At 29.2% G+C, this 27,015-nt stretch overlaps 1 protein-coding gene and 1 long non-coding RNA gene across 2 annotated transcripts in view; one reads left to right on the top strand and one right to left on the bottom strand.

Moving 5' to 3' along the window:
* Positions 1 to 539: 539 nt before the first annotated feature.
* On the bottom strand, positions 540 to 26,425 carry LOC142330631 (uncharacterized). Its single transcript, XR_012757826.1, has 3 exons — positions 26,236 to 26,425; positions 22,015 to 22,111; positions 540 to 752 (listed from the first exon to the last, which is right to left on the bottom strand). It is a non-coding gene; the product is annotated as an uncharacterized LOC142330631 (long non-coding RNA).
* LOC142330624 (ethanolaminephosphotransferase 1-like) overlaps positions 8,123 to 27,015 on the top strand; it is a 103,430-nt gene continuing 84,537 nt past the window's right edge. Inside the window, exon 1 of the mRNA XM_075376051.1 lies at positions 8,123 to 8,362. Within this exon, the coding sequence (XP_075232166.1) occupies positions 8,309 to 8,362 (54 nt within the window). The 5' untranslated portion in view covers positions 8,123 to 8,308. The remainder of the gene's footprint in view (positions 8,363 to 27,015) is intronic.

Here is a 27,015-nt window from a genome sequence, read left to right as displayed (position 1 = left end):
AGCTGTAGCCGCAAGTGCTCATGAAAACATTGCTTTGGGATTGCATGCTGTGCTTAAACTGACTATTGGGTGTAGAGTTAAGCTACAATCTGATGTGTGAATAAAAGGTGCCTTAGTATTTACTATGACCCCTTGACTTCTTTCTTATATCTTGGTTGAAATCAAATGGTACAATGGCCCCTTTCTTTATGAGTCTCTCTTTCCAGGTATTCTATAACTCAAACATGAACTAAGGAGGAACTGTCTACAAGCAGTTTTTTGTACTACTCTTGCTCATGCAGTAACAATGCAGAAGTCTCAATGACTAACCTTATCAAAAGTTGCTAAAGATCTAGGCTCTAGAGAATCTGCAAAAGGACTTAAATTAGACTAAGTAGAGTAAGAAAGTGTCAGATTTGAAAGGAATGATATTGGAAGGAACATATCATAAGAAAGGAAATATTCAATTTTCACAAAACTACTTCATTCAAATATATTATTAAAAAATAAAACATCTGCTTTGCATTAATAAATAAATAACATTTGTTCACTATTTTTTTTTTTTTACGAAGATGTTGGTTCTTCTCAATAGCAGTTGCATATAATCATGAGATATATTTTCTTTCCAAGAGAATTTAAAAAAAAATGCAGATATTGCTTTGGGTGCCAATGTAAGTGTTTAACATGTAAAATTTGATGCTAATTCATTCACTTCTTCAGATTCCACATCAATTGCATTTTCTAATGTTTATTATGTCTATGTACATTCTTACCTAAAATACAGAAAATACAAAAAAGAATATCAGGGTTTTAAAGCTATTTAATATTTCTTAACTTCTGATTTACTGTAATGAATCACAAATAAAATGAAAGAGTAATTGTTACAGTTTTTCTCTAAAAGTGTTCAATGTGAGCACCTTTAGTCATGCAGCATGAATCTAACCAATAGAAGAGTTCATTCCATAATTTGCTCAGCATGTCTGAAGTAACGGAAGTAACATCTGCTTCAATTTGTTGCCTCAAACCTGGTAGATCAGTAGATAGCAGAAGCATATGAAAAAGATCCTTTATAAAACCCCAAAGGAAATAACCACATGGAGTCAGATTGCGTGACCTTGGAGGCCACCGCAAACAAGCTTTTTCATCACGTTCTTTGTGAACGATCCAGCCATGGTCATGGAAAATGTCATTCAACCAATCACGTACAGAGTTGTACCAGTAAAGAGGTGTACCATCTTGTTCCCAAATAAAATTCTGTGGTCCATCTTGCTGTTGAGGAAAAAGCCATGTACAATGAACATAGCATATTAAATAAGCAACTTCTATTGTCCTTGCTTTGATTGCGAAGTCAGCATGCACAGTGTAGTCAGTAGGCCTTAAATCTGTAACATCTAAATGGTATGGACTCAAATGTAACTATTCCTTAAAACATACCACGTTATTATTACCGGCAATGCTAGTTCACAGTTGGTCTTCCTAACACATTAACAAAGGAAAGATTCCTTCATACATTCAATAATATTTTCTTCAGACACTCTTGGTTGTCCTGAAAACTCTTCTTTTTACACAGGCATCTTGTCGTTTAAACTGATTATGCCATAGATGAACGTTATTATCACTTTGTGATAATGATAACAGTAATTACAGATTTACATTTACCAAACTGCAAAACACAGACTTTCTGTTCAGGAGGCGCCAGTTTTACTAGCATTGTACTAGGTAATCTTTGGCCATGTGCTTAACCAAAACTGTCGTTTTTTCTTTTTGATTCTAGCCTTAAATATTATTTATACTAAATTAAAAATTCTAATATTTCTAATATTTTCCATTTTAATAATTCCAATATTTGCTAACATGCAACAACTTTGTTAAAAAAGGACATTGTTAAAAAGAAATAAAAATTCACTTTTATCTTATCAAACAAAACTATTCCCATAATATTTTCATAACAAGATCCATAAGAGACCTCATTATGGTTCAGTTTCTATTTTTTTGTAAACTGCCTAACAATCTAAATGATCTGAAAAATTGATTTATAATTTAAATTCAAAGTTTTTTTTCAGTAACAGTAGTACTCTATGAGTTTTTAAACTGTACTATATAGCAGGAAACTAAGCAAGATTGAATAAATATAAGCTAGTGTGTGTGGATCAATCAGTTACAAGTTTTCATTAATTGACAAGATATATTGAATGATAAAACTGAATACTTAAGATGGAATATTCCATCTTAAGTTTGTTCAATTAACAAATATTCATATTTGTTAGTCGATCCCCGTAGTTTTTCTGTTTAATTTATTATTACATTCTTATTTTGGGCCATAAACTGTTATAATTTTTTTGAAATTATGAAAGTTTTACATATGATTCATTTTTCATATTATATTCAGTATAAGGAATTGACACTGTAAATTACAGTACAGCTATATTAGTACAAAGAGCCTTAGCAGGAAAAATGTTTAGAATCCTTCAAAGATATCTAACAAGGAAAAACACAGAGTGGATAAGCGATATTATCTTGAGTTATCTTTGCTTTGAACTTTCCTTAAAACTGAGATTGCGAGTTAAATTGTCAACCAATGGGATTCTGAGTTAATTGCAGTCTCAGTATTGGTAATCCTGAAACAAAAATAATTATAAAAAAAATAAAAAATTAACAAATGGTTTCATTTTCATCTGATCTGAATCCCTGCCTCATATATACGTATTCCAGTTCTTACAGATTCAACTTGACTCATCTGTATTGAAATAAAGTTGGACATGAATAATTAATAATTTATCATATCAGCATATAAATGATGTCAATTTAGTATGACATGTCTCCTTTCTGTGTTTGAAGTTGGCAATTTGAATAAAATGTGCTAAAAATAAAAGATCAATGTATGAGGTAACATGTAAGGAAAAAAAAATTATTTTAGTGTCTTTGAAGTTCATGGTAGGTTTCTGGACAGCACATACATGTAATATAATATCATGGGGAATATCATGGGAATAGCATACATCATAGCCACATATATAAAGAAAGCAGTGTGGGATTTTATTTCTGTCATTCATGATAGGATTACTTTATTGTTCACACAATATATTTTACATACTACATGTGTATATTTGCCTGTATATGGTCTTGCCATATGCATACAGTTAATCATTGCTCTTGTTAACATGCCAAAAACATGCAATGAAACTGTGTCCAAATTTGTTTTGAGATCACTGGAAACTGATTTATAATAATTTTATCAAACATAATAATGATATATATATCTAAACATAAAATTAAACAATTTTATTAACATGTTTACACAGCTTAATGTTTTAGAATCATTAGATTCTATACTGCTGCACAGGGATGCAATTATCATTTTACTTAGGATGATTTGTATTTTTGTTATCCTGTATGTTGTAAAACATTTATAAAAACTTCGTCAAAATGCGAGTGTCCAAATCAAAAGACAATTTAACAAAATGAATCATTCATTTAAATTTTGGGGTGAATGAGATTTGTGGATCTTGATAAGACTAATTTTTTGTGGAAAAAGATTTCTTTGTTTGATGGACCTCTGAGGAGTAAATTTCGTAACGTACATCAACTTCTTGTCAGTTTCCAGGTCAGAAAACTGATTTAAAAAGTTATTAAAAAAACATAATTGTTTTTCATTATTGTGGTTCTTTATTCCCTCATTCAGGTTTGTTCAGAGCAAATAAAAAATGTATTTGCTCTGTGTTATTTCAGTTTATTCCAAATTGCTCATAAATAGAAATAAATACATTAATTTTATCTCATAAAACAATTAAAACGTTATTGGTTTCTAAAAAAAATAAAGTGTTTTTTTATAATTAAAATTGTTTTTTTTAAATAAAATCTAATGCAGAGAAAAAGAATGCATTAACAATTTGATTTTTAAAGATTTTTTTTTTAATGTGTACTTTCTGTCTATACATATCAAATCTTGCAATCTGTTTTTCATCCATTTTCCATTATGCGATAGACTTGAAATTTTGCTCATAAATTCATTCCTACTGATAGTTTAATAATTAGTTTTTATTAACTTCAAACAGTGGAGGATTTAGTGAAACACTAATAAAATAAATGTTAATACAAAACAAACGGTAAAAAGAAGCAACTTTATAATACTGGAAGTGTGATGTCATTAGTGTGTTACTTTATAAGCAATCATACTATCACGGAGTTTGTCACAACTTCGTCGATAAGAGGTGTCGAAGTCAACGAACTACGTTTACAGTTCTAAACATGACCTAACCTCCTTAACAGTGAAATGATAAAGTGGATAAAATAGCGTGAAAACATATTTCAGTTAAGTCAGATTAGTAATAAAGAATACTTTCCAAAAATATTTCGGATTTTGATAGACAACTTTTTTTCCACTTGATGAACCGCGGGACTAAAATAGGTCATTTATTTTTTTTTACAGTGACTAAGAATCGTGCCGCTAGCAGTACTTGATAGTACTAAGTAGCTTACAAAAACTTGATAATGTTCTTGAAATAATAAATTTAAAAGAAAATATACTAAAGCTTGTTTTAATAGTAAATGCTGTTATGTAAATGAAAGTAATGAAGATGAAACAATTTTTTTAACTCCCATCACTTCTTTAAAAAAAATAAATGAAAGTATTAGTTTACAAGAGATTATAGTAGTTTTTTAAAAAAGGAATAAATAAAACAGAAATATATTGGATTGCTAAAATAGAATTTAAGGATAAAAATCGAGGGTTACACTTGCAAAGTAATGTGCAATATTACCTCGCGGATTTTCGATTTGCAAAGGTCATTATATACAAATTTTATTAGAAAGGAAAAAATATGGTATGAAGTGAATGATATGATTATCAACAAAAAAAATTTGCCGTGAAATTCAGTTTGTTTGTACTAAGGCAATAAATTTTAATAACAAATCCATAAGATAACAATCAGTAATTCATAAAAGAATAATATAACAAAACGAAGTGATATCCAAAAAAAAATTACAATGAAATTGTAAACGGTACGGTAAGAATCTCGCAGATGTCATTTCTTCCGCTCAAAAAACAGAATTCTGTAATATAAATAAAACTGTTTTTAACGAACCGATACTGATATCAAAAAAGTTAAGACACTAAATTTCTATTATCAAAATCTGTTATTAATTTAGAATTTTGTTAAAAAAAAAATACATGTTAAATGTATCTAATAGACAATAGATAAGCAATAATAGATAATAAACAGTGTTGAGGCATTCCATATATTAAGCAAAAAAAATAAAAAAATTGTTACAAAACTTTCATCGACCCGATTTCATTTACTAAACAACGAATTATCAATACAATAAGAATTGTATTATTTCTATAAATGAGATATGTATTACATATAATTGAAATCGGACTGGTATGTTTTGTACAAATTTTTCTTTTTTTTGCTTATTATATGGAACGCTTAAACATCTATTATTTTATATTTATTGTCTATTACATATATATTTAACGTATATTTTTTTTAAACAAAATTCTAAATTAATAACAGATTTTAATAATAGAAATGTAGTGTCTTACCTTGTTGAGTTGTTTTTTATACGTCGAGAGTATAAACTATCTGAGATAGTTTCAAATTAGGAAAGAGTTGCAATACTCTTGACTTACTCTACGTATATACTCACACTGTCATTAATATTTGCAAATAGCACATCACAATTAATTGAATACTATTTTCATCTACCAGGCGTGTTTTTAAAATAAGGTTCGTGTTGAATTCGTGTACATATACGGAATGTAAACAGATGGCGCTTGCGTAGCACAGTCAAACTTAACCTACGCTCGCTAGTCAAGGCGCCGTCTAAGAACTAACTGACGCGTTGCGGGCATATAACGGATTTTGACCCAAATTAGTAATGGGTGGATAAATAAGGTACACGACAGATAACAAAAGGTACTCTCCCAACACTTGCCTGGATAGATAAAAGGAAACTATGATAAAACCTTGATCAGAGCAGTATCACAAGATATACAATTAATTATAAAATAAAAACATTCTTGCGCAGTACTGAGAAAGAAGGTAGACTTTTCGTTATTTTGTTTCCTTCATTTATAATTTTATTTATTTTCTTATTTCAATATAGCGTTTTAGTGGCGCCATCTAAGGACTAATTAACGGAAGCGTTGTGGGCATATAACGGATTTTGACCGTTTATATGTAAATAAGTGTAGGTTTTATGCGTAAGTAATAAAGTTTATTGATATTTTTCCAGTTTTGTTTTTATTTTAAAACGGACCTCACTTTAAAAACACGTCTCGTATTTATATATGACACCCTTTCCTCCTAATTTACTTCAATTACCATAAAAAGCATCAAATTGGGTGGTATGGAATAGTTAAATGCAAAATATAACCATACCCCAGTGTAGTGTTTCTCAACGTGGGGCCGGCGCCCCACGTGGGGCAATTTGATTGTTAAGAGGTGGCAATTCGACAATGGACTCTAAATTGGCGACTTTTAGCGGTACTCGAGCTGGGTACGTCCAGTGTAGGTAACTTCGTAGCCGTAATTTCACTATTAGACGCTGGGGAAGGTCGCCTGTTGAGTGCAGAGTTAAAAGGAGAATTTAAATAAAAATTTATTTAATATAAAAGAAGTGAAGGCATAACTTTATGAGAAAACAGAAATCAAATATCCAAATTCAACCGAATGAACAAGAAAACTATTGTTACTGTTTCCATCTTTATATTTAGCTGAATGTGGATTTAGTACCATAAATAATTTGCTGCTAAAAAAAAGAGTTTTTTTTTAAACTCCGGAAGTATTACCGTTAGGTATTGCTTCAGAGGATGTAGCGTGTGTGAAAATGTCATGTCTGACCGGGATTCGAACCCGGGATTCTCACTAAACTTAAATAATAAATTATTACAATAATTAAAATATAGAAAAATCTTTCATTAAGATTATTTCGTAGTTGAATTTCAGTTTTCCATTATATGTTTTGAAAGTTTACTCGATGTGTTTCCTCAACAGTTTACTAGTGATTTCTTTCTAAAATCTATCATTTAAGTTTCTTCAGTCAACTCAATTTTAGAAGATTAAAAATTATGTAGTGTTACATAAGGGGCATAAGAATTTAAACTTGGTAAATAATGCCCTAGTGTATCTACAAACAAATTATCTAAACGAAATAGTAACAAATTAAAAGTGTTGTAGATAATTGTACGTGGGAAATATTTTGGAAAATTACAAAATAATTTCAATATTTGAAGAGTTAAAAGAAATTGCATTTAATTTTACAGTTCCGGTTGAAACAACTATTTCAAATTAATTAAATTATAATTAAATTAATTATATCGCAATATATAATAAATATAAAAAAGAAAAATATTAGGGAAGAAATATCAAGACAGGAAGCAGCGGGTTGGTCTAGTGGCGAACGCGTCTTCTCAAATTAGAAACTACCAAGAAATCTTTCCGAAACCGACAACTAGAAAAAAAAGTAATTTCCATGTTGGCCATACCAAAAAAAGATGTACAAACTCTGAAATTATAGCATTTTGCATTTTTGTAAAGAAATTGGCCTATAAGTTCACATACTATAGTGTTATAGTATGTGAACTTATAGGCCAACGTCATTGATTTGTCTTCCTTTAGTAATCAGTCAGTTATTTATTGTGATAAACATTTTATGTTTATACAAACATATCGGAAAAAACTATTTTATAATTGTAGGGTTTAGTAGAAAATATATTTTAGATATTTTGAATTCTAATTTTGGATCAGAATGAAGTTAGAATTTAAACTTCATGTTTTAGGATTATAATGGAACTGATATAATTGTTTTCGTATTTTAATAAATAACTAAACAAATCAAGTATAAATGAGTAGTATTATAAATTTATAATTTTATATTTTAAAATAAACAACTGTATTAAAAAAAGTCTTTGATAAGGATTCATTATAAAATACTGCAGTAAATATGAAAATATATTTAAAAAAATAAGCTTATCATTATGTAAAGACCAAATAAAACCACTAATATCGGGCTACGTTTTACTACGTTTGTACACCAGTGTGCGTGGCCCAGTTGTGTACGAAAATTCATGTTTCCCTATTACGGTTAACAGCTCTGTTTTAGAGATTACTACTGTTATCCGTTCATAAGTAATAAATCCTTCCGTGAATGAGTGTTAGTCGGCGGGTTATGCTATAGTCGTTCAATATGGCCGTCACTACTGTGCATGTGTTCTGATAAGACATTTTAGGTTTTTAGTAATTTACTGTGATCTGTTTCTAGCTTTAGATTTTGTATCTGTTAAGTTGAATAATAATCTCCTATCGTTAATTTTTACAAGGGAATCATGCAGTCTGAATATTTAACGCCAGAACATCTGTCCGGATTTGAAAATTATAAAGTAAGTTAGGCTATTTGATTTCTAAAGATGTACTATTTGATATTGAATATTTTCGTCTTTTTATTTTTGTTATATTTTGCCTTATGCGATTATATTATAAACCTTTGTATGGTTATGTGTTCTTTAAAAATCAGGTCAAAGCTTTGGTTTATTCTACCCGTTTATTTTTGTTGGTTTCTTATTTCCCTACGTTTATATAATTATGTAGATTTTTATTACTACTGTACTCGTATACCATGGCTGAATAATAATTTCTGTTCTGCATTGCTGGGAATGTTCGTTGAAAGATAACCTCAAAAATTTGTATCGCAACTATACGTGGATTACATAAACCAAATGAGATAATTTAGTTTTTTCCAGTTTGAAAACAAGAATTAGTCATTTCAATTCAGAATCTGACTTTTAATGTAATTGTTCAATGCTGCTCATTTATCATGCTTGTAAATCAGCTGATTTAAAATAATTATTATTAAAATACATACATTTTCTGCTAAGATTGTCATAATTTTTATATTGAGTACATTTATCTACTTTTCTTTATGGAATGTATCTGACATGTGTCAATGTGTGATTTAATTATGATGAAGCAAAGTAAGGTAGATAAATGTTCAGGTGATTTACTTATAATATTTGCTTCTGTTAACTAACTGCTTCATAATTATGCCACCACTTCTGTATCTGTAAAGTGTAAAGATGATATTAAATAAATGAAAGATATTAAACAATATGGTTTGGGTGTTAGGGTCCTCAGACCAATAATGTCTGCAGGGGATTGAAAGTTGTAAATAATTCTCTGTAAGCTTTCAGACATACAAGTCCGTAATTGCCCTTTGTCACTCGTGATTTAGAAAATAGACAAGCACCTTTGTAAAATCAATATTTTCTTGATTGGCATTTATTTATTTTTTAGTTGAGAGCAACTTACCAAAATTTCAAAAAATTCCAAAAATGATTTTACATAAAACTTTTCAAGATTTTTAAAAAGAATAGAGTTGTCATTAATAATTATAATGTGAAAAAATATAGAACAATAAAGTTTGATTTTAATTAGGGGTTTCTTTTATAGTTGGGCTTTTGTTAATTTTCACCATCCTTTTTATCTAAAACAAAAAAAAAATGATGTACTTTGTTTGCATAAGTTAAATTCCTTTCGACAAACTATAACTTTAAATCGCATACAAGCTATAATTTGAAACTTTCTTCAGAAAGTTTGTTGTTTTGTGGCGTTATACTATTTCAAGTTATGTAGAAGTGATTTTTGAGCTGTACTTGGCTATTTAAATTTAAAAAAATTCTACAAAATGGTTGGGCTAAAAAAATGACAAGATTAAATTTTATTTGTAATGGTAAAGTTACCATAAAAAAAAGTCATTCAGGAAATAATTACTTCCTGAATGACATTCCAGAGTCACCTGAACTTTTAAGGTAAACTAGAGACCCAAGTGAATTAGTATTTTTTAACATTTTTCAGAAGGTAGGACATTGTTTCAATTTTTTTAGTTTTTGTTGGTTGTAAGTCAAGGAGGGTAAAGGCCTGGAGCTCTTCGATTTTTTTTAAAGGTAGAACACATGTTTATAAAGAGTTTGAATTTCAACAATTTCAGTTTTTGTTACTTGAGAGTGCTTGGAGACTAGAGGATCAGAACTTCTTGGCCAACATTATTTTTCAAATTCTTTTCTGAAGGTAAAACGTGTTTTGAAAATACGACTGGATTTAATATTGCATTTTTTAATTTTTGTTAGTTAAGGGGGCTAGGGGACAGTATCCTTCCAAAAAGGTGTACAGGGAACAAGAAAGACTGAATATTTTTTTCCCTCTAATTTTTAATTTTTTTTTTAGGCAAAAAAAGAAAAGTTTGGCTATGACAGTAATATAAATTTTTGTTTCCTAGGAAGCCAGGGTGGTAGAGGTTGGTGGGGTAGAGCAAAGCCTGAAACCTTTGGCCAACGTTACGTATTTAAAATTTTTTCTTTTTCTTTTTGGCACAAAAACACTTTGATTTCGTAATTTTGCAAATTTCATCGGCTTGATGAGGCTAGGGAACATGACATCTTTGAGACAAGATGGTTTTAACATCTACTTCTCCTGTAAGATAACAAACATACTCCGTATGTATCTTTGCTGTTTATTATTTAATGAACAGAGTTTATTCTTATGTTTGCCCTGTTAAATGTCAGTAATTACAGAAATGGTATGAAAAATTCCTACACTTTTTTAAAGTTTACTCTTTTTGAGTGTCTCAAAAAGATACTCAAATGTAGTACTCAAACATAGTACATAATTATGTGTCTCCCTTGCACCCTAAATTATTCCCTTTCTGAATTACAGAAAACTGACACTCTAAAAATTGATACTCTGACGTACAGAAAATTGAAATATTAAAACCTTTAAAAATAAACTCTATTTAAAAAAAAAATTAAGTAATAAAGTCGTTTAGGAAAAGAAATTGAGGGGCTTTTCGCGCCCCAAATTCTCATATCTCTATTTCTTTTCATTTAACAAAACTTGTTCATTACAATATTCAGGATGGATATGCCATATTTTAGGTTGACTTGTTTCAAATAAGGTTGTCTATGATTGAGTTTTTTTAATAACTAACAGAATTATACTTTAGCTTAATTACTCTCATTTTCAGTCTTCAAAATATTCTTATTGAAAATAAATAGCTGTAGCTCAGCTAAATAAATAAAAATTAATTTATAGTTATTGATTAAGATCTCTTATTGTTTGCAGTAATAAACTAATATTATGTATTACTCTCGAGTAACAAAAACTGAAGTTGTTGAAATTCTAACTCTTTATAAACATGTGTTCTACCTTTAAAAAAATCTAAGAGCTCCAGCCAGGCCTTTACCCTCCTTGACTTACTTTTTTTTTTTTTTTTGTCTTCAGTCATTTGACTGGTTTGATGCAGCTCTCCAAGATTCCCTATCTAGTGCTAGTCGTTTCATTTCAGTATACCTTCTACATCCTACATCCCCAACAATTTGTTTTACATACTCCAAACGTGGCCTGCCTATACCATTTTTCCCTTCTACCTGTCCTTCCAATATTAAAGCGACTATTCCAGGATGCCTTAGTATGTGGCCTATAAGTCTGTCTCTTCTTTTAACTATATTTTTCCAAATGCTTCTTTCTTCATGTATTTGCCGCAATACCTCTTCATTTGTCACTTTATCCACCCATCTGATTTTTAACATTCTCCTATAGCACCACATTTCAAAAGCTTCTAATCTTTTCTTCTCAGATACTCCGATTGTCCAAGTTTCACTTCCATATAAAGCGACACTCCAAACATACACTTTCCTTGACTTACAACCAACAAAAACTAAAAAAATTGAAACTTTTTTTAATGTCCTACCTTCTGAAAAATGTTAAAAAATACTAATTCACCTGGGTCTCTAGTTTACCGTTAGACCTTTAGCTGGTCTTCTACCAGCTAAATGTTGTTAGTAGAAAGAGATGCTTAGTAGGCAGACATTTTTAAAATATTTAAAAGTGATTTACAGTGTCAAGATATGTTGAAATAAGGAGTTACGATTCAATACATTTGATTATATATTATACTGTGCAGGTAAAAGTATGTACTCGTGCAGGGAAAAATGTTTTAGTGCCTTGATCTAGTTTTTAAAAAATTAATTTAGTAATCTTGCTTTTATTGCTCTATCTAAATGTAACATAAGCCCCAGATTATTAATCGATGGTCATGTTGAAAAGTATGATATATTTATTTCTTAGAAGGTATGTTACTTAAACTATTGCAGGACTAGTTTACATGTGCAAACTGATTTTATGTAGGTCTGTGAAACCATTTGCTGACATTTTCTAACTGTCATGTTGAGTAAATTTTGAAATACATTTTATGTTACAATTGTGAATTATTATGTTATAGATTGTTTTTAGAATAGTATATGATAATGCAGAAGAGATTATAATTAGGCTATTATATTTATTATTTTATTTTGTAATTTTTGCTATTTCAATTTCAGTTCCTAGAAATCTATTTTTCTGAGAATCTAATCAAGGAGATTTTGAAAATAAATTTTAAGCGTGTGTTTTATGGATTCTTAAATATTTGACGTTACTTTGAAAGTTATTGATCCTGCCTGAACTGATGCCAAGTATATGCTGCTGCAGCATTTGTGTAGCTATTCATTATCATAGGTCACTTGTAATATTGGATTTTTTTGTTATGGTTTAACATTTGGAAATCTCATTTCTAATAATTAAAAAAGTGGAAAAATTTAATTATGATTTTTTTTTTCTATTACAAGAATTGTACTAAACTAAAACCTAAATTTATAATATGTTTGAATATTTTTTAAATGATCATTTATTATTATATAATTCCAAAAAAATTGTATAAAAAAAGAATAAAGTTAGAAACTAATTCAGCATTGTTTTACTGGTACTTTACTTACTAGTTTTATTTACTACAAAGTTGTAATTTACAAGTATTTGGAGTTTATTACAATAAAAGTATACATTGAAAACTTAAAACACTCCAAACTTTATGTTAAAAAGTGACTATAAAATAAAAGCGACTATTAAATATTAATAAAGTCTTCCTGTGCTGTGTAGGGCAAACTAGAAACACAGTTACCCTCAATTCAAAGAACACATATACAAACATCATATACTATAACAATTAACTTAAAAATACACCTCATAGAAATAGACATAAATTACACTATACAAATTTTATTTGTAGCACATTAAAGCCACTAAGTCAATGTGATGACAATATGAAATATATGTCTATTTTGCGTAGTATATTGTTTCTCAGTCGAAATTTAATTTAAAACATCAATTTTATAAAGCTAGGTGAAAGTTATTTATATATGAAGCATATATATATATATATATATATATATATACAAAATATTGTGTATATATATATTGTGTATATATATATGTACACATATATATGTACATACATACATACATAATAGCATCCCCATCGCGGCTTCGCCCGCGCTGTATGGTTACTCGCGTTTCCAGTTGCGGTCAGCGTATGTTTAATCAGTTAGGTTTCCGTCTGGCCAGGGGGCTCTGCTCTCTGGACCCCTGTGAGTTTAAAACTCAGTTTCATTAAATTCATACATGTAGGAATAATAATGATAAATAAAAATTAAAGCCTGTTTAAATATTAAAAAAATATCAGTGTATTGAAATTTATTCAGAGCAACAGTATGGTCAGTACGGTACCAGAAACTTTGAGTGATCTGAATAATGCGGGTTTCAAAATAGTCGGCCTCCATTTTAAAAATATTAGTTACAGCTGGTTACCGTCCACATACTGGTAAAAATGTATTTTTACTGGTTATTAGCGTTACCCGACAAACAGCATTAGGAGGTGACCGGTTTTATTTTTTTTTGTAGCGAAGCTTCTTATTAACGCACGCTTCGAGAAGGGGAGTCAACTTTGAAAAAACAAGTATCACGAAAAGAGTCAGGCGCTAGACCAATCATATGCAGTAGTAGTATTAGTGGAGATTTGTCGGTTGAAGCACAGACTTTAATGAATTGAATTAATGAACTGTAAACTGAGAGCCTCTCACTGTGTTAGCTGTGTTTAAACTCAACGGTTCAATTCAATCGAATGAATAATATTACAAAAATCATTGTGTTTGTTGCGTTGCGTTATTTTACATTATTAACTATTCATACAGTATTGCGTAAGAAGCTTCGCTCCCGTCGTGTGTCCACGCACCGACGCTTTTGTTTTAATTTTTATTTTATTTTATGTTTTTTAGCTAAGTAACCGGAGACAGGTGTGGCCAGTCGCTTCGCGCTACAGTAAAAGGGTCAGTGACTGTGTTGGTTGAGCCACCGCACCACATCGTTTTGTACTCTAGAAATATTATATTTGTAATCTAGTGAGGGCAAATTTAGATTATCTTTTTCGCGTATATATATATATTTTTTTTTTGGTTGATTTCGCCATATAAGCTTGAAGCTTGTGCTTAGGGTATGGAAGTGGAATTTTTTAACTTATGAAACCGTCGCACATCTTAAAAATCCGAAAATGGTTTTTAGATATTTGATTGAAGAGTGTTTGCATGCACGAATCTAGTGAATATAATATTTAGTATAATCGGAAATAGGAAAAATTTGGACATTCAAAAGTCTATCTTTGTTCATTCACTCTTTTTGAGGTTGAATTTCGAAAAATCTAATAACTTCAAAAAATGGAGAAGGTTCTCAGTTCCACCTGTTTAATATTAATTAGATATTAATCATGTATATATATATTTGTTTTTTCTATTTATTTCTGAATGTTCAATTCTTAATAAAACAGACCAATTTTGATGACCCTTTTTGTTTATTGGAAGTTCCTGTAGTTTTGCTATAAGCTTCATGTAATAAAAGATGAATTTTTACTTCATATAATTAAAGATTAATTTTAGTAAAAATTATACTGTCTACTTAGATGATTTAATGTATTTTTCATTGTCATTATTTTTTGCTGTCTTTATTGTAACTTAATGTGATTATTCCAACGATTTTCATGTAAAAATTCTAGAAAATTAATTGTAAAATATAGGCTAAAAAAATTATATGCATTCCTGTATTCTACAGAACCTTAGTTTGCTAGGTAGCAATCTCTTTGCTTTTTCAGTTCCTATTCTTATTTTTATGTAGGCTCAAGTTCCTCTTTTTTTCATTTTTCTTGTAAACCTTTTTCGTAAGAGTAGTATTTTTATGCCCTCTTCATATTTACAACAAAACTGTAAAAAGTAAAATGTAATTTAAAGAATTTTAATAAAACTTTTAAAATATTTTTTAATGGACTATAAATTAAAAAGATTTTCAGTTCTTTAAAGTTTGTTTTTATTGAAATGGATGCTGTTATTTGTTTTATTGTTATTGATAGCTGTTTTTTTAGCCTTCAGCTTTAAAAGTCAAGATTTAAAGAATTGCAAAAGTAATATTTTTTTATTATTTACTTATTACTTATTACTTCGTACAAGGAAGTAAAAAGGATTAAAATTAACAACCCAAATAATAAAAAAAATATTACTTTTGCAATTCTTTAAATCTTGACTTTTAAAGCTGAAGGCTAAAAAAACAGCTATCAATAACAATAAAACAAATAACAGCATCCATTTCAATAAATCCTTTTTTACTTCCTTGTACGAAGTAAAAAAAGTATTGTGATCGCGAAAAATTTCGGTTTTCAGATTTCAACGGAAATATCCATTTTGACCATCTCTGAATCTATTTTGCTTAGTTTCGGCGTGACGTCTGTACGTACGTACATACGTACATACGTATCTCGCGTAACTATAAAACGACTAGCCGTAGGATGTTGAAATTTTGAATTTAGGACTGTTGTAACATCTAGTTGTGCATATTCCCTTTTGATTGCAGTCGACTGAACCAAAAGTATAAAAAAAGCCCAAAATCCCCAAAAAATTGGATTTTGAACTTTTTCCTAACTGCAATAATAAGCCTTCATTGAGAGCTTTTTAATGACATATAGGTGGTACTTATTTTCGTTGGTTCCAGAGTTATGGTTGGTTGCCATGTCTATGTGAGTGTGTATATATATATATATAAAATTGTGTGTGGGGATGCTTGTAATTAAAAAAACTAAGGATCGCTAAAAATTTAAGTTTTATTTTTAATGATAGATTATTAAAATAAAAAATCTGATGTTTATATAACTCTGGAACCAATGAAAATTGGTACACATATTATAACGTTGAAAAACTCTCAATGAGGACTTGTAGTTAAGAAAAAGTCCAAAATCCAAAACAATTTGGATTTTGGGCTTTTTTGGATAATTTTGCTCCAGTTGATTGCAATCAGAAGGGGAGGTGCACAACGAGATTATTACAGTCCTAAATCCATAATTTCAACATTCTACAGCTAGCCGTTTTTGAGTTATGCGAGATACATACATACGTATGTAGACGTCACACCGAAACTAGTCAAAATGGATTCAGGGATGGTCAAAATGGATATTTCCGTTGAAATCTGAAAACCGAAATTTTTCGCTATCACAATACTTACTTTACTTCGTACAAGGAAGTAAAAATTAATTTTTAAAAGGTGGAAGGGCCAATGATAAATAATTTTTTGAAATTATGTTTCTCAGTTCATTAATTTTTGGTTTATGAATCCACAATAAATTATTTTAAATTTGTTTTTCCTAAAAAAAACTCAGATTTTGAAGAAATGTGTGTAGGCTTGACCATTTGAAACTTTTATGCATACATATACAGCATTACTTTCATTTAATGGAGTAAACTCTTTTCGTAAAAATAAATGAAAATGCAAAGTATAACTCAATTAATGGAATTCAAAAGTCAACTGTAAATGTGAATTGTTGAAAATATTACAAAAATTTTTCAAAATTTGTAAAAACTTGCTTTGTACTTTTTAGTTATACTTATTATACAAAGTTTTTAGTTATACTATACAAAGTAACGAAATAGTTTAGTTTTTACGTATTGAAGTTTTGGTGAATATTTAATCAATAGGGAATGTCAGGAAGTATGTTAAATTATTACACCTATATCCTTAACTTTCACTGTTAATTTACTCCCGTACGGGGGAGATGTTTGCAAAAGTATTGTTACCCGACCTTAGTATCTGTGCAGAGTTTCATCAATAGGTAATATCAGGAAATATGTTAAATTAAGGATACAAGATTTGAGACCAAACAAAAAAAAAAACATAATGAGTTAAAGATAAGCAAGTAAAAATATATTACAGTAGTACATTTGAGAACAGATATAAAGTGGACAAACATAACATAGATCAGTTATTTATCACTGTTTGTTTAATTACTAAATGGGTTTTGCAACTTCTTACTGAAGAGTGAGTTTGATCTTATGACAGTGGCCAAGGCAATGGGATATTAGTATATCTTATCACTCATCATTTTGTTAACATTATTTTGTTTACTTATTCTCAATGTTTAAAAATAGGAAATCTTGTTTTGCGGTTATTTTAATCTATTAGAATGTTAATATTAATTTACCCTGATTCTTGCCGGATGCCTGATAAACTTTTGTTTTATTGTACTTAGTTTTACTGTTTTACTTTTTTCATTCTAATAAATGGTGCATGAACAGTGAGGATTTAAATAAACCATGCAAGTTTAATAAAAACAAATAATTTAGAAAAATTGAATTCATGCTATAAATTTAAGAATCAACTTGATTATAGTTTTTAAAAATCTTTTTGTATTGATTTTTCTAGGTTTGAAGTGATACAAATTACACTCATCAACAATGATTTTGTTAAATGAGAGTGAATAACTGGTTCTTATAGTATTTTTCATGCTGATTTCAAATATGAAATCAGAATTCTTCTATCAGGCTTAGTTTTTATTGTAACTACCATTCTTATTTTCAGGTAGTATTATGCATGAACTCCGTAAGCATAGTATTTTGTGAACATATTTTATTTTATTATTTATCAGTAAATAGCTTTTGTTTATTTATTACAGTCCCTTAATTGTTGTCACATGATTTGTTAGACATGTTTATTATTTAGACACTAATTAAAATGAACAAGAATGAAACTCATCCTTCGTATTTTCATCTTGCTATAAACATATCCACTCAGTTATTTCTGTCATTATATTTACTTATAAACTGTCGCGCAGACTTGAGAAATGATATTCTCATTCAAATGCGAGTTCGTATTTGAGGGTTTTTCAGTAAAGTAAGTGTATGCTTATTAAATTAGGTGTTAATAAAGTGTTTCTTTTTTGAACAATGTCAGTTATTGTAATGTATTAACAATGCCTTGTAGTTGTATTAATCATCCAAACAGTTTCTGCTACATCTGTGGTGAGGTAAGGTTGAAGTCTCAGAAAAAAATGTAACTCCACTGATAAAGACGTATGAACTGTACTTAGGATGTAAATTAGGTGTTCAGGACAAATCTTGAGCTCCTCATATTTGCTGTGCTTCTTGTGTAACATTGTTGACTGGTTGGTTAATTGAACTCGTCACATGCCATGCAATTCCATTGGTTTGGAGAAAACCGAAGGATCACACCACAGATTGTTATTTTTGTGTAATAAATAAATGCGGTATAATAGCTAAAACTAGTTGTACTGTTAAATACCTTGATATTCCCTCTGCCATCCAGCCAATGCCACATAGCCAGGAGCTTTCAATTTCAGTACCACCAGAGATATGGAACTTAGATGAAGATGAAAATGTCAAATCTTGTGCTGACTTATCAGGCGATGAAGAAAGAGATCCAAACATTTTAGAAAATAGATATACTGAACCCCATTTAATTAGTCAGTAAGAATTAAATGATCTAAGTTTATCAAAGAATTGAGCAGAAATAATGGCATCAAGACCGAAAGGATGGCATCTTTCACAACCAAACACTAAAGCAAGTGCTTTCTGTGACAGACACTCAAAATTTGAACATTTCTTCTCTTATTACGAAAACTTAGTATACTGTAATGATGTGGACTGGAAGTTTTGGGACATGTGTACCATCCTGACAAGTGGTGACTTTTTGTTGACTTGTCAAAGCTTAGGTTGAAAGCTGTTCTACTTCACGTTGGAAATAAGTACTACCACTATCAATACCATTAGCATACGCTGTTCACATGATACAGTCTTATGAAAATATGAGACTTGTGGAGATATGAAAGTAATAGCGCTTTTACTTGGACTGCAACTTGGATACAATAAGTTTCTTTTGCCGTTGCGTTTTGTGCGAGTGGGACAGCAGGGAGGGAAAAAACCATTACATAAAAGAGCAGTGGCCAAACAGAGAAGTACTGACTGTAGGAGAGAAGAATGTTAGTCAGGAAAAACCAGAAAAAGTTTATCTTCCGCCACTACACATTATGCTAGGTTTATTCAGACGTTTTATTAAAGTAATGGATCGTAATGGTTCAGGGTTTCAGTTTCTAGAAAACAAATTCCCTAATATAAGCGATGCTAAAGTAAAGGATGGTGTATTTGTTGGACCACAAATAAGAAAACTAATGAGTAATCCAGTGTATGAAGAATGTTTGAATGACTGAAGTTGCTGCATGAAAATAATTTAAAAATGTGGTAAACAACTTCCTTGGAAACTATAAGGCCATTAACTACAGAGAACTTGTGAGTGAACTTCTTCAAAACTGCAAAGAACTTGTGTGTAGTTGTAGTTTTACAGCATTTTCACAGAAAATCCATTTCTTACATTTACATTTGGATTCTTTCCTTAACAATCTCGGCGCTGTCAGTGATAATCATGGAGAATGCTTTCACGAGGAGATATCTACAATAGAAACACGATACCAGCGAAAATGGAACCCAAAAATGTTAGCTGACTGTTGTTGGAATCTAAAGAGGGGTCTACCTACAGCAAATTACAGCAGAAAATCCAAAAGAAATAGATTTTAGGCGAGTGCAAAATGCATGTAATGTATTATTATATCACATTCACCATACATTTTTTGTTTCAAAAGAAATTTCAATTCCAAAAATCTGAGCCCGGTAGAAAAAATCTATTAACATATATGAAATCAGCATAAAAAATACTATAAGAATCGGCCGTTCACTCTCGTTTAACAAACAAAAAATAAAATTTTGTTGACCAGTGTTATTATGCACAAATATTTTTTAATTTTTAACTGTGTAATTACAAATGTGAGAATTAGTGAGAATTTAAAAAAAATAAATTTTTGGTAGTTACAAAAATTAAAATTAACTTTCAAATCTTACATATATTTATCAAAAAGGTTCATGAATAAACTTGATTTTAAAAAAAAAATATTTTTTATGATAGTTAACACATATGGTGAAAATAAAGCAATGTTGAAACAGAAACTTAGGCTTTGGATGAACACATGTGTGGATTTGAGATTGTTCATATCCCGTGATTAAAGAAATTATTTTTAGACCCCAGAAATTAATTCTTATTTATGTGAAGTGTATTAGAATAATTTTAAAACTGAGTGAATTTTTTTTCTATATGGATACTACTGACTTAGCCTTATTTTTATATCGTTTCATTTTTTAAAGAGTTAACAGGTGAAATTGAAAACGGTAAAATATGGAGCAATAATTTGTCAGAGATTTTTGGATATTCCCTGAAAGTTGACAAGTGTATAAAATGAATGTAATATTCTTACATTTTTTTGCCCTACTTTGGCTACATGGTGGAAAATATAATAAAATAATCTTGAAACTATCTGCTTTACAATATTTCTTCCTTATTTTTAAAAATAACTACATTATTTAAAATCCTTTTACATTTTTACTGCATGATAATATTGCCTTAATTCTTGGCTTTTGGCTTACCGATAATGCTTTACAATTTTTTATTTTTTCTAGCTCTAACATATTGCAATTTTATTTATATAAATTATCATCTTGGTGTCGAAAAGAAAAAGTAACCCGTGCGATGATCAGCTATGAAATTTTCAGTTAGTGAAGCTATCAGAAAGAGAAACTGAAAGAGACTTTCATCTTATAATTTTTCATAATTTTCTGTTTAGAATGACGGTCGTAGAAAAGATTGCTTTTGTCTGTTCGAGAGCTTTGCCCTTGAAAGCGTGGTGGCTGAGATGGAAAGTATAACTTTCAGAAGGAACATGACTGTGTCCTCCCATATTTTATAATCGGAAATGGATTGGACGGATGAAAAATAAGCTGAGGAAATTGAAATGATTTTCAATTAAAAAGTTAGAAAAATCGACTAATTTTAAACACTGAATTCTTTTTAACACATGTTCATGAATGCAGTTGTATTGTGAATGCAGATTCTGATTTTATCTGTGTTTTTAAAACCTGTTATTTTTTATATTGACAGAGTAGAAGGGATATGTTTTAGACACAGTTTGAATAACATATCATCTAATATGTTATTACGGATATAGATTTCACTTTAATTTCTTTTTGTATTGTCAATTTTTTTTGTAACCTTCTAAATAATTACTTGGGAGTGAAAAAATGTACGTTATGAAGAAAAGATTACGTAGTAAGAGAAGAACAAAGCTGATTTTCTTATCCCCGCATTCTTTTTATATAGTTTAATAATGTAACATTCTTAGAAAAGCCATAAGAATTTGTAATTGGTAAATGAAAATTTCATTGAAATTTATGCAGTAGTTTTTAGCTAGCTGATTATATACAAAATCGTAAATAACTTAATAACGTATGGACATTACTTTTGTATGTAATTTATTTATTTTTTATTACTAAAAAAAGAAGAGTTTTGACGTTTACTCTCAAGTCCAAAAGCCAATAAATTAATCCATTTTTTTGTTGTAAACTAATTTTATAAACTTTATTGCTCCAGATATCTGTTTTACTCCTTTTTTATGTGGTGACCTATGACTGTCAGATTTATATCATGAGTTCAGAGGACTTCTGTCCACGACTGTGTACTTCTGAGTTCTCGTACCGATATATTTTTTTAATTATAAGTAATTAATTCTTTTTCCATAATTTATTATAATAAATAGTATAATTAACCCTATTATATTATAAAATAAATATATTGTACTTATTAAAAAATAACTTTACATTTTACTCAACTGATTATGCGAGAAGCATCTGTTGTGAACAGATTCTCAGAAAAACAAACTTACAACTGCATTTATTAAAATTCTATAATTGTTTATTATATTAATTTTTTCTGATAATAATATAACATTTAAATGTTAGCTTACCATGAAGCCCTAGGGCCCGCAGAGGTGGGTTTACCCACCTCTGAGACATTCTGGCACTTTTGGTCGATATGTTGGTGGCAGTGGTGGATCTGGTTGTCTACAACAGTAGAAATTAGTTAAGCAATAGAATATTCGATTTAATATCTATAATCTTAAGCAGTAATCTAAGTTACAGGTAAAAAGAAACTAATTAAAAAATTAACTGTTTTTCAATATGGAAAACATCTCCAAAACTTTACGGTCATTTACACATTATTTTACTGAAAAACCAAGCCGTTTCAGGTAAGCTTTAATAGCCCTCTGCAATACAAGACAATATACTAATCATTAAACAAATTGTTTCATAACATAATTTTAACAGTCATTCTAATGGAATGATTTTATTATCTCTTTCACAGAGATTTGCCATCGTATTAAAATTTTTATAGATAAATTCTAAATAACATGAAATATTCATTAACATACAATTCTAAAATTACAAATTATTTATTATTAGTTTATGTACCTGCACACCCAAATAGTAAAGCCTAGAATTATTGTTGTTATAGTTATTAGAGTTAGCGTTCCTTTCATAATTACTCAAAAGGAACGCTAACTCTAATAACTATTTGAGTCTGGCGGTAATATTTATTTATTCAAAAGTAACTATGGAAATGTGTAAATTAAATTTTTATTTTTAATCGGTTACTACTTTGCATTTATTATTTTCATTGTTCTAATTTTTTCACTGAGATTTCACATCTTCCTGTAGTACGATAAAAAAATCTGTTTATTATTTTTTGTTACCTATTTTTATAGTACACTGTTAAACTATGCAGTTAATTAGACTTCATTAGAAGTAGGAGTCATGCTATACTTAATAGTTTTTTGTGCAACCCCCAGATAAGAGATATTTTGATAGTTCCAAGGGCACAAGCTTGGAACACCACATATGGAATCGGAGAATTGACATACTTGGCCCAACGAAGAAGGAAACAACTACAAGGAAAAGGTTGGGTAGAGTAAAGGGACAATCAAACAGACAGATGGACCACATCCAGATCAAGATAATTATAAGGGGAGGTTATGATTGGAATTTTATAAGAAACGCTATTTTTGTTAGGAATTTAGGCTTCCAAGAAATATTTTATTTATAATTAAATTAAAATTAACCTACTCATTTATGGTACAAATCATAAATTTACCGAATAGTTGGTGGACATGATTGAATTCCGCACCCACAAAAGACAACTTGTTATAGAATATTCAATTTAGCCATTTAAGTTTTAGAATTTAGATATCCTAAATATATACTTGCCATGTTAAAAGAAACCACAAACAATAACATCAACTCACACTAGGGTGAGAACAGCAGCTTAAAATTTCTGTTATACAATCATGTTATAACAATGTATATAATAATCTTAAAGCAGAGAACCTTTGAACCAATGTTTAATCCACAATGTACACTCCATGTGCAATTCTCAGCTGTATTTTAGTAATAAAAGGTAGGTAAATATGAACAAAATTATTAAGAGATGCAGCTGAGATTAACCATGCTGAACTGAACTCATGTTTAGAGTTTCTTTTTCTTGATGAGATTTTGAATATTTTATATACCAATCTTTTATAAGTCTGGATAAATGATGAAAATAGCTTTAGTTAATTTCACCTTATAATAAAAAATAGGTGATTTAAGCTTTAGGGAATTGAAATCGTTAAGATTTTATATTATTCCTAGGAACCAATGAAAAATATCACATAAATTACTACTACTAAATATCTTATAAGTTTGATTACAATTGTAAAAAATATTATAGCATATCTGAAAACGTAGTTATTGATGAAATGCTTGCTGCATTAAGATTGCAGTGTGGGGGGGGGAGTGTTTTTCATTTTTCCAGTGTCTGTGAAATATGCCACAAACACATGCCAAAGTGTAATAAATAAAATAGATGTTTTCAGAAGGGAAATCATCATTTACTGACAGACTGATATCTTTAATATTAGGAAGTGGGTGAAATATATGCAATAATTGGTTCTTAATAGTTTCACTTGGCAATGACTTACTGCATTAAACAATTGCACCCCATGGGGTTTCCCAGGGTGCGTGGTTTCTTTTACTGAAAAAAGGTGATCAAAAAGGTATTTATACGAAATTTGCTAAATTTAATTTTTCTATGTTTTACAGTATACGAGTTATTTAATGTTTTCCATACTCATGGAAATTCTATCTGCCATTGGATCATTTTATCCATCAATTGATAGAAAATGAAATTAAAATCTATTATGACAAGAAACCAAATGAAGAGATTAGAATTTTTTATTGTAAAAAAATGATCGCAAAAAAATTAAAAATCTAATCTGATAATGAAGAATTAACTTCATATTTAATTATTAGGATAAAATGTTAATATTTTTTATCTAATGGAATGAATTTGAATAATAACATTGTTACAAATGATTTATTTTTTATCATTTTTTTAATAGACATGTAACTGTTTAAATTACATCATTTTTAAAATAATATTTTCTAATTTTCACTTCTTGCAAAAAATAAAATAAGATTTTTTATTTAGTCCTATGAAGAATGTATAGATAAGATTAATAGTACAGGTAAGATTAATTAACAGTATGCATATGTTGGCCTCTGTGGAGCGAGTGGTAGCATCTTGGCCTTTCAACCGGGGGTCCCAGGCTCAAATCCTGGTCAGGCATGGCATTTTCACACTACAAAAATTGTCATTTATCTCATCCTCTGAAGCAATACCTAACGGTGGTCCCGGAGGTTAAAAAAAAGAAACAAAAAAACCTTTATGTATACATGAAATACAATTTTTTTTTAAACCAGATAATTTCACCGAAGACTTCACAAAAAAAAAGTTAACAGGCTAAAGCAGCTGACTTTCACTTTTTAATAAAATTTATTTATATTTTTAATTTTTACTTTCCCAGCTATAGCAGGAAATTACAGAATAATTGGTGTAAAAATGAATTGTTCTTTTTTAAGTTTTGTGCCTCAAGGATATAAAAAAATCAATAAATTATAAATAATGTGAGAAAAGTTTTTATTACATGCTCCCAAGCCCAAAAAACTTGTCAGACGGATGTTTGTGTATATGTACATATGAATAACCACCAAAAGCACCTACAAAGGTGCTTTTGGTGGTTAGAATAGAAAACCTTAAAATAATGAACAAAAATAAAACAATATATATATAACAATATAATTAAAAATATAAAAACCTTAAACAATACAAAAATTAAAAAACAGGTAAATAAGTCCTCCAACATAAATACATCAACTTACCGTAATGATATCAAGGGAAATAAATTTTCTTTTTTTTTGATAAACAATTGTTTTTATTGGTGATTTCTTTTTTATTTTTAAAAAAATCTTATTTGTATTTGGTTTTATAACTCTGGACCCTGCCGACCAATTTTTTTTAATCTTGTAGTCAGGTACTAACTTTGGGGGAAAGGAATGTAGTACAACTTTGCAAAAATTGGAAAAAGGGTGAGGGTGTTTTGGCCAAAATAAAATTTCAAATCTTTACTAGGAACTCTAGCAAAAGGTTTTTCTTAGAACTTTTTTTATCAAGATCATAAATTGCCAAAAATTTCACTTGATATTCATCCTCCTCCGGAAATTTTTAATTATTTTTTTTAAAATTATTTTTAAATTTAAATCCATCTCGCAATTTACCTATTGCATTTAAAATATGAAATTCTTAATTTTTTAATAGCCCTTACTCTTTCGTCTAATTTCTTGAAAAAAAAAAATTAGTCAAAAATGTTCACCTTCTTCCTAGAAAATTACAACTTGGTTACTTAGAATTATGGTTGTACCTTTGTATTTTCATAACACTTAAAAGTTCCTTTTTTTAAATTTTTTATCACTTATGGATTATTTTCTTAAAATCTAATTTTATCTCAATGCTTCCGCTTGAGTATGGGAATCCCCAAAATGAAAAAGAAAATTTTTTATTTTATCTTCTTTCAAGCAAGAAGATGAATTGCGTAGTTGACCAGCGTAGCCGAAAAAACTTAATTCATGATTTTTTTTTTACTGTCATGTCTTTTTTTTACTGTGTATTCATACAGCGACAGAAATAATTTTTTTTTGGAGATAAACAAAAAACTTTCCTTTTTTCTTCATAAAAAAAAAATTGGGTTATAAGCAGAGTGGTAACCACACTCTTTTTTCTACTTACAAACTAACAAATGTATAGTTTTACTTACCAAATTTAGTTGCATATTAATAGTAGGTGATCAATATTTTGGAATATTATCAAACAGGCTTATGTCTTTTATTAGCCACCACTACATGAATTCTGCAAAACAGCTGGGTGTTGACACCCATATCTGGATTTATGAAATATTTTGGCACTGTCTCATGACTAATACCTTGAAACAACTGTTAGGAGTAGCTTGTTCAGAATGGTATTTACAACTGGAGTTTCATCACTTTCATCTATTATAATTTCCCTGCCCATTAACAGTAGGACCTTGAGCAGCTTCAATACATATTTCTAGTATGTAGTTGTTATTATCTGTTACAGTATCTGTTGCTAGCTTGAGTTCATGATTACACCATTAAAAAGGAAACAACTTATGTATTCAATTGTAAATAAAACAAATAATAATGTGTGGTACTCATGTATTTTGTAACTGACTTATGATATGCACATATGGTTTTATTATGACACAAAACACAGTCAGTATAATGTAGTGTCATTAGATATTTTATGATATAAGAATTTGTTGGTCTTAGGTGAAATAAACAGCATCCTCTTCAGTTTGAAGCAAAAACCAAATTTTATATTCCAATTATTATTGTATAAAAAAAGGTAGTAATGAACATGTCAGTTGTCTTTTTTAATTAAAGGAGGCAACTAAACAGGCTATTTAGCCTGGTTTAGTTTTTAACCCTCAGGTTTAAAATAATAACCAATATTTTATTTAAAACATTTTATATATTTATTTATTCCTTTATATTACATTATTTTTTCAGGTGATTTC

The sequence above is a fragment of the Lycorma delicatula genome, chromosome 1 (assembly GCF_047948215.1).
Source record: "Lycorma delicatula isolate Av1 chromosome 1, ASM4794821v1, whole genome shotgun sequence".
Lineage (NCBI taxonomy): Eukaryota > Metazoa > Arthropoda > Insecta > Hemiptera > Fulgoridae > Lycorma > Lycorma delicatula.
The sequence above is the reverse complement of the archived record's forward strand: the minus strand, read 5'-3'. Positions and strand labels throughout refer to the sequence as shown.